The 9,741-nt window shown below is 28.8% G+C and overlaps 1 protein-coding gene across 40 annotated transcripts in view; it reads left to right on the forward strand.

Moving 5' to 3' along the window:
• Positions 1 to 9,741, forward strand: part of LOC102672218 (sorbin and SH3 domain-containing protein 1) — a 115,194-nt gene that overhangs the window by 73,910 nt on the left and 31,543 nt on the right. For 15 of the 40 annotated variants that reach the window (XM_031512758.1, XM_031512770.1, XM_031512763.1 and 12 more), the window contains 10 exons: positions 1,767 to 1,814; positions 3,532 to 3,731; positions 4,606 to 4,807; positions 5,077 to 5,175; positions 5,423 to 5,562; positions 5,930 to 6,002; positions 6,343 to 6,378; positions 7,090 to 7,228; positions 7,472 to 7,583; positions 8,979 to 9,011. In XM_031512758.1, coding sequence (XP_031368618.1) covers positions 1,767 to 1,814; positions 3,532 to 3,731; positions 4,606 to 4,807; positions 5,077 to 5,175; positions 5,423 to 5,562; positions 5,930 to 6,002; positions 6,343 to 6,378; positions 7,090 to 7,228; positions 7,472 to 7,583; positions 8,979 to 9,011 — 1,082 coding nt within the window. Of the gene's footprint in view, positions 1 to 1,766; positions 1,815 to 3,531; positions 3,732 to 4,605; positions 4,808 to 5,076; positions 5,176 to 5,422; positions 5,563 to 5,929; positions 6,003 to 6,342; positions 6,379 to 7,089; positions 7,229 to 7,471; positions 7,584 to 8,978; positions 9,012 to 9,741 lie in introns of those variants that run through there. The other 25 variants (XM_031512766.1, XM_031512773.1, XM_031512767.1 and 22 more) reach the window with 10 other exon arrangements.

Consider the following 9,741-nt stretch of genomic DNA (forward strand, 5'->3'; position numbering starts at 1 on the left):
AAGTAAAAACAAAAAAAAGATGTTATGGATAAATAAATATAATATATAATAAAGATGAGCATTATATTATAATGAAAATGGAATAATTTTAATGTTTTCTTTTTTTTATCATTCTTTATGTAATAGAAGAATATTGATTAATTGAAACGATATTCTATAATTTACATTAAAAATCAGTGACGCGTAAATATGGAAATTTATGATAATAGTGTTTTGTTAACTAACTAAAATTGCATCATTTTAAATAATATTTCATATTTCATGGAATAAAATTTTTTTTTTTTTTAATATTTACATATAATCAAAATTAACATAATTTTTTAGTATTTTATTTTAATTTTGAATAAAAATTTCAAATTAATTAAAAAAAAATAATTAAAATTTCAAATCGCGTTAAAGAAGAAATTAATTACATGAAAATTTACATTTTTTAAATTATGTTCATAAAAAATGAAATGACTTTTTTATTTGACTTCATTCTAAATTTTCGTTTAATTAACAAATGTTATAAAATTATAAACTCTATAGAATGTTTCAAAAGATACTTATCATTTTCTCTTACATTTTTCTATTCATTTTTTTTTTTTTCCCCCTTTCATCCTCTTCTTTTTACTTCGAAGCTCATCAACCTTGCTTCTCTATTAATGATCCGCATCGTTCTTATAAAGAAGCAATTTGAGAAGTCTTTAGTGCGTTCTTTATCACGATTTAAGCAAAAAAAAAATAGCGTCTCCGTGAATCTTTTTTCGCGTTATAAAAGCGTTCTGATATATTCTGTATAAAGAGAGAAAAAGGAAAAAAAGAAGAAAATCTTTCGTATGATCGTATTAAAAAATTAAAAATAGTAGTTTTTTCGATTTAATAAAATTTTTTCATAACAAGATTTTGATATATACAAAAGTGTAATAATTTTTTCTGTGAACTGTACGATTAATAATTTTCATTATTATTAATTTAAATTTTAAAAAATCGTATAATTACGAATAGAATTTTAAATATTGAAAAAAAAAATAATAATTTTGAATTATTTTTATTAATGTCAAAAATCAAGGTTTTTCTTTTATTTATTTATCTCATAAATTTCGATAAGAAATTTTTCCATTTTCAAACTGCTATATAAAATCGTATTAATTATCGTAAATTAAAAATATTATACTATTATTAGATTAATATCAGAGAATATTATTCATAATATAAAAAATATAATCGCAATATCGTTAATAAAAGACATTCCACCAACTTTTTGTCCAACAATTTGTACGTATCATTGTGTATTATTTTCGGAGTTCGCTTTAAGGAAGCTTTTTTATTTGAAATCGATGTGTGTCTTCAACAAAAGTAATCGTGGCATGCTTCCAAAGGTCACGTTGCTTGTCAATGCGGATATCACCTTTAAATAGAGCGTTTGAAATAGGAGAAGTGATTAATGAGTGTATGTATCTTGATATGAAATAGATGATACGTTTGTCGAGTTCCTCTTTCATGCAATCAAAATATTACAATTCTATTACAAATTATATAGTAAGTAACTATAATTTTTTATGAATGAAAAAGTTTAATCTACCAGGAATATGTTGAACTTAATTGTACTATAAATAGAATTTTGAACAATAATTTGTGATTGAAAAAAGGAATATTATATTATTTTTAAATAATTTATTCTCGATTAATTAATTTTTTTTCAAGATCAACTCTTATTTTTAGTAAAGAAAAATAGAAAAATTATTATTCGAATAAGTTAAAATATACTGATTGATGATTTTCAGAGAACGTTATGTTCGCTCCCACGTTTAAAGCTTCTTCCGCAACACCAGGTAAAGTTGCAAATGAAACGAGAAACCAGAAATTTGAAAAAATACATGTAATATAATATTTTTGAGAATTGATTACAAATTTTCAAACTAAAAATTAAGCAATGTTAACATTAACACTGAGTGTCTTGCATTTTTTTTTTTCAGATATGCATGCTTGTGGTTTAATCACACGACTACAATTATACATCATGTAAATATGTATCATGTGAATGAGTGAATAGAACGAAGATCTAAAAACGACAACTAAAATTAAATAATCTGAACTTGAAAATAATTGATCCGAAAAACATTACCAGATAACGTATATAAATATTATTATCTCTTCTTTAAATATTATTAAATTATTACAAGATTATTGAAAATCAAAATGCGCGTAGCGTCGATATTTCTTATAATTTTAAATAAATTGGCTTGTTGCATTGCACTGTAAAAACGTATTATTCTATAATAGTGCTATGCAATTAGACGTACTTTAATATCGACGCCCACGAATTTCTAATTTTACGAGTGAACCGTGTTGCTTATTTCCTGCTCTTAATGTCACGAGCCACAGATATTAAATCTAAATTCGAAAAAATTACTTAACAATTATTTCATTTTTTTCTTTAAAATCATTGAAGAAAGATCATAAAATTTTCGATTCTCTAAATAAGTTGGACAAATATATATCAACACATCTACACGTGAAATATTAATATCCATAATAATAACCTTTATAATAACAATTGATACACAAATTTAACACACACGCGTAAAAAGAAAAATTAATTGAAAAAAAATAAATTGAAAAAAATAAAAATAATTCAAAAAAAAATAAATACACTTGTGTGATTAATTAATTAATTAATTAATTAATTTGTCATTTTCACAAAAGAAAAACGAAGAAAAAAAAAGAAATCGCAAAAAAATTCGAAAAACATGATCTCTCCCCTGCCTCGAAGACCAAATAACCATTTCGAAATGCACGAGGGTAGAACGAACGAGGGTGGATAATTAGCGTGACGATCGTTTCAGTCCCAAAAATTGCTTCCTTCCCTTCTCTTGCCTCTGCTCGCGTTAACGGAGCGAGAAATTGACGCGTAAAGAACGATTCTTTATATATATATATATATATACATATATAATACCGCCTCCACGTAGGCCAAGATTAGCAAACCCCTCACACTTATGGAATCGTTGATTTTGTAATGGTTGCTTGGTGTAAAAGAGGCATTGGGGCTATTTTCTCTCGTGTTTCGAGTTGGAAATTCTATCGATCGAAATAAAGAAGAATTGGAACGATTTCCAAAAATCGAGGAAAGTATTCGAGAGGATTTTTGTTAATTTTTTTTTTTAAAAAAATATTTACAATGAGAATATTCAATTGATACCAAATGATATGGTAAATAATTTTATATTATTTTTGTTTCCAAATGTGGCATTGTTATTAGTGCTTCAAATAATCAACTCCTAACTGAATTACACTTGCAATTTTGAGATATGCTAAAAATCCACATACCAAAGTTTTTTTTTACTTAAAGGACACGCCAGTTATGTAAATATGTGATTGGATTTGTTACTTTACTAATGAATATTAACCCTTGCCTCTGTCGATACCCTCTTTTACATGAACTGGTTTCTCCAGTGAGAACGGATTTTTGGGTAGAGACAAAAGGGTTAAGTTAACAATAATCGATCAAAGTCAAAATCTTGGACTAACCGCGCGAACGTTTTCCAGGCGTTTGGTCACCTGGAAGCGAGCCACCCCCGAGGAAGGAGCCGAGCCCCGAGCGGAAAGAATCTCAAAAGGATGGTGGCATACCACCCATCTGGACGCCTTCCAGCGCTGGAGCCAGCCCAATTCCCGAGAAAAAGGAATTTCGACCGGTGCAATTCGAGAGCCCTACCCTAAGCCGAAAGAAGCTAGCGCAGCAAGAAGTGAGTTATCAACACTCACGATCCATCCACGTTCAACTGTAAAATTTAGGGCTTGGAAAAAAGTGTTAACGTTGGAACGATATTGTTAGAATTATGTTAGATGTCAGAAAGAATTATTTAAAGAAAGTATTTTAATCTGCGATTAAATTTTGTTTCTCTATTCTATATTGTAATATTAAGTAAGTAGAGATAATTCAAAGATTACAAATTATTTGTTACAAATTAGTTTGATTCAATTATATTAGTATGTTTACTTGATGAAGAATTTAAAATACAATAGATAAGGTAGATAGATGGAAATTTTTTATTGATAATAGTTCTAAATATTTCTTATAATTACATTTAATTATAAAAAGAATTAAATATATGTATACTTACATATGTACTTACAAGTAAGTATATGTAGTATACATGTGCTCTTTTCATAATATAAAATTATAATTATTACATAATTTCAATAATATTATTAATAATTAGAATTATATATTGTGCAAATGGTTTGTAGTTTTATTATTATTATTATTATATCATCAAAATAAAAAATTACAAAAATATGAATTATTAAATATTGTTAAACTTGTTTAACAATTTAGAAAAATTGATATTTAATTGAATTCAAAATAAGGAGATTTTGAAATATGACATTTTTAAATTTTTGATAAAAAGTTGTGACATTTCGTTGGATTAATAATTATTAATATCATTCTCTTGTCTGTTTTTTGTATTATTAAATATTGATCATTAAATATTGATTGTTTTCAAGGAATATAAAATGGATAATTTTTATCTTGGTTCATGTACAATGAACGAGATTGCGTTAGAGTTTATTTGACAGTGGTATAGTTTTCTGGTATTAATAATTGAATTCTGTTAGAGTACGCAGGAAACTCTACCGCCTTGGGAGACGGAAGTGGAAAAGAAGGAAATAACAAGAAGTAGTTATGAGAGCACTAGTACCAGTTCGCGAATTGTCAATTCCCACTCAGCACCGTCGCAGGGATTAAATTCATTAAGTTCAACGCCTCGACTGCCACGTGCTCAGAATCCAACTATAACACTGCTTCAAAAAGCAAGAGGTGAGATACAATATAGTGTAAATTAATTGACAAAGCAATCAGAGATTGTGATTAAATTTAAAAGAAATAAAATTTAAGAATTAGAGAGATTAAACTTTTATTTTCCAATTACAATTTTCTTCTCAAATTTTGTTTCTTTAAATATTTGAAAAACATGTCTTATACAGATTCTTTTTTTTATTAAAGTTTCCTTAGATTTATTTCTTTTATACCTTATAAAAATAAAAGTATATATATATATATATATCATTGTTATTGTAAAATCTTAGAAGGACAATTGCCAAAGGGAGCAGCCTATCTAGAAGAGAACGAGACGGAAAAGCGTCCACCCAGCGATGAGAAAGGCATAATTAGTCCAGGAGAGATCAGTGAGTATATCTTTGGTCGAATATTACATTATAACCGTGTATCACTGTCCATAAGCTCTCTCTGCTCCATGGATCCACATTTTAAATTGTAATTTTAAAAATCTGAAGTGGTGAGCCAACCAACTCTCGTGGCAACTTTGCACGATAAATCGTTGTTTAAAAAAGTTTTCTTTCGCGACAAAGTTCGGTTGAGCCGAGTTCTTTTCACGGTTTTCCGCATTGTGAAATTAAAATGATGTCCGCTCAGTATACACGGTGAAGAAAGAATACGAGAGCGAGCCGGAAACGGAAAACGAACCGCCGAAGAAGATGGCCGACTTGGGTCCTCGAAAATTCGAGGGTATCGGCCCAACATCTAAGGAGGGTATTCCCCTTGTTTTGAGATCGGTAGGTCACTCCATCTGTCAACAGTTAATAGAAGCTTTAGGTATATAATTAACAAGAAGAGGGAAATATTGGATTCTTAATTATTTGATTAATTGGCTGGAAAGTCTTAACAAGATTAAAAATATTAATAATATTAAAATTTTTCTTGATTATTAATTATTGGTTAAAACTTTTAACAATATTAATATTAATAGTATTTTGATTCTGTAATTAAAATTTTGATTATAAAAATAACATATTTAATTGATTCATTAAGGTATTAACTTAGTTGAAGAATAATATGTTTATAGTCCAAATATGTTGGATTGATTTTTTATTTTAGAATTAGAAAATCTACGTTTCATTTAAGTAAAGAAACATTTTATAGGAAGTCAAGGAGAATAATCAGACAAAGTGGTATAAGAAAATGTACGACTCGTTGCATCGTGCAGACAGAAGCGGTGAGTTCATGCGACAATACTGTGACAATAGCTTCGATGCTTAACACGAGCATATAATTGGAAATTGTGTTAGCAATTAATCAAGTATAATATTTTCTTTTTTTCTATTTTTTTTATTTATTTAATTTTCTTAAAAGTAACCAAAAATCTTTCATTGTTTTTTTTTTTTTTCAATTAATTTGAGCATCACAATTTTTAATTTAACAGATTTCTACTAGAATAGCGTAATTTAAAATAATTTTAAATCAATAATATTTAACGTAACGATATTAAAAGGAATGTTAAAAAGAAAAAGAAAAAAGAATTAACCGTGAGATTAATTATTTAATCTCATTTTCAGATGACTACGTAACCATTCGTTACAAACAGAGAAGAGGTGAATACACGGTCCAATGAAACGAAAAAAATAATATATATACAAATACTAATAAAATAGAGAGAGCTTTAGAAATTAACACGATAATGGCCTTCTTCTTCTTCGGTCGATTTTTCGCTTCGTTCTTTAACATAGAAAAATCACTGACGTTTCGCAGTGTGGCACAAACAGCGTGTCGATACACGCCGATCGATATATTAACCATCCTAATCGTTAATGCGTGAAAATAACAATAACCGATCCGATTGTAATTGATCATTGTGCTGCCCTCATTTTTTAACATCCTGCTACCGATTAATCGATCGTTTCCCCTTTTTCAGCTTCTGTTTCCATACAAATACACGTAATACATATACATCCATGCTAAAAGAGACATTTAGAAATTTAGATCATAATAAACGTTATTAACGTTTAAATTAATTAATATTCATATAACGTATATACATAATTCAAATTTAAATTTTTTAATAATATTTCGAATATAATTTGTAAGTAATAATTGAGAAAATTCTTTGTAAAGGATTAAATAAATAATGATATAGAATTCATTCGAAATTTGTCGCAAATATGTGTGTAATAATATACATATATATCACTTTTCGTATATTTGTCGGTGATGGATGAACTCGATAAAATTTTTAACACGCGTTTGAGCGAATTTAGAAAGGTTGGTGTTGATGTATCTAATCGAAATGTATTTTTTTTTTCTAGGAACGAGATACGGTTACGGAAGTGGATATTTAAGCGAACCGGAACACCGTTTATATTCCGATCGGTCCGCCACTCTAGACAGTCGTCGACGCCTTCGTAACAAGGAAAATGATTTCTTTACGTCGACTATGCCTAGAAAGTAGGATATGAATTTTCGTTTTAATTCAATTTTTATCAATTTTCCGATGATTTTTCGAAATACATGTAATTATTTGCAATTTTTAAAAAAAGGGAAGGGATAATAAAAATTATTATCGTTTATTATTATTGTATAATAATTTAACATAGATAGTTTAAATTTGTGTAATAATTTATTTTAAAAAAAAAAGATAAAGAGATTGAGATCATTTTTATTTTTAACGATAAATTTTACGATTTTTTGTTTGAGGAATGGCACGTTGAAATATAGTTCGGAGATTTATAAAAATCAGCCTGGCCGTATCGAGGACTACGAACCTGGACGATCTTCAATCGCCGAAAAGGAAGCCAAGGAGGTATGTAAATTTTATCTTCTCGAGTTTGATCCATCCTTTGCAACCCTATTCTTTCTTTTCTTTTTTTTTTCTCTCTCTCTCTATACATACGAATTTCCTTCGAAAACATTTCTCTCCCCCTCCATCGAAATTCGTTGTACAATACTTGGACAAAAATCATTGCGCAAAAGATACGGACAAATTATCTTGATTATCTTTAACAGAGAAAAAGTACCACGATCTTTTAACGCTCAAATAATTTCAAGTTTCTCAATCGGATAGTTAGTTTTTAATTTTTCCTTCTTTACCATCGAAGAAACGTTATTTAATTTTTTCCCTTTTTTTTTTCACCATTAAAACATTAAAATATGAAAATTTTAAAATTACGATTCACGGCGAATTATTTCGAAGAGGAATACTTCGGTTGGAAAATAAATCGGCACCTTTTCTCTGCCCCGTCAAGATACCGACAATGTCCCATTGAACGAAGATTAGATAACGAGCTAAACTTTTTTCGCGCGCTTACAATTACGCGTAATTGGTCGAAGCGATCGCTTGTTTAACTCGCATTAATAATCGGCCGCAAATTATCGGCAAATAACACACACATACACGGTACGTAGAAGCTTCCCGAATCAAAGTGTGCCTCGATCTTGATCGTTTGAAATGGCTTTGCTTTCTAGCCGACTTCTGTCACACGGACGAGAAGGAAGGTAACGATTATAACGACCGATTGTCAGAACAATTTAAACAGATGCCACATCACTTTTTTTCTTCTTCTTCTTCTTCTTTCTTTCGTTCGAGTTTTATTTTATTTCTTTTATTTGCCCGCGTGATCGATCATTTAACGTCACATTTCTTTTTTTGGAATATACGTGTATATATATATATATGAGAAACGTTTCGATGTGTTCAAAGATATATATCGAGCGCACGCAATTTCTCGTCCATGCTTTCAGATTATATTTTATCGTATATTATACTTTTTCTATATTTTTTCTTTTTCCCTTATTTTGGTTAGCTTCCGTAGCTGCTTTTAGCGATCAGATACGGTGACTAACTTTTCATCTGAGAATTTTTTTCGGTGGAAATTCTTTCTTATTTGGAATTCTATTTTTTTTTTTTTTTTTAAATTAATAATTGGTATTTTATTCTGGATTCTTTTTTTAACGATTGCAATCGTTTTTACGAAATTATATTTAATATCGATCGCATTAAGAATAAAAGATTATTATATTATTATTTATAAATATCAAGGAGAATGGATTAAATAGTTATGAAGGTATATTAGATGAAAAGTAGTGACGAAAATACATCAGTTTTATATATATATATATTTTTTTCAATTTTAACATATATCATCTTTAACCTCATTTAGCGTACAGATTAACGCTATATTTAATCTTATTTTTCTAGTGGTGGGACGAGGTCATGGACATATTTGACGGGGTACGCCATTTTTTTTTTATTTAATCTTAGTCGAATAAGATCCAGCCCCATTTTTTCCTCTTCACATTCACTTTCACTCTCCTCGCACAATTGAAGGATTGATATTTTAAAATTCAAGATTAAACTTCAAATTGTTATTAATTCTTTGACAATATAATTTCAGCTTTCGTTGTAAATCTTAACAATTGAGCATTGAGTAAGCAATATAACACAAGACTTTATTTTATTTTAGAAACAATTAACAATTTTATACGTTTTTTACATTTACACGCAATAATATTTAAAATAAAGTACAGTTAAAATAATATAATTCAAGAATCAAAAATATCATCTATATATTTCTCGATCATCGCTCTTTCGAAACTGAGTGATCTATCAAATTAGCTTTTCTGATGTGTAATTGAAAAAAAAATCCCTCTTAACTGCACTTAAAAAAAAATGCATGGAAATAAAAAAAACCAATTAAATATCATCCCCCTCCTCCCTCCTCATCAATAAACAAAAAAAAAAGAAAAAGAAAAAATTCTCCCTGCAAATACACAAGTATCTTGATCGATGTCCATGTGTGTGTGCGTGTCTTTGGTGTTTGCCTATCGTATCCCGTGCTCGTGTGCACCTTGGACCACCATCCTCTTGGACCACCATCACTTCTTGCGTCTTCTCGTCTTCCCTCCTCGTTCGATGCCGCACCGACGAACCAACCAACCAACCAACCAATCAATCAACGACG

This window comes from Apis dorsata, unplaced genomic scaffold, assembly GCF_000469605.1.
Source record: "Apis dorsata unplaced genomic scaffold, Apis dorsata 1.3 scaffold_517, whole genome shotgun sequence".
In the NCBI taxonomy this organism is placed as follows: Eukaryota; Metazoa; Arthropoda; class Insecta; order Hymenoptera; family Apidae; genus Apis; species Apis dorsata.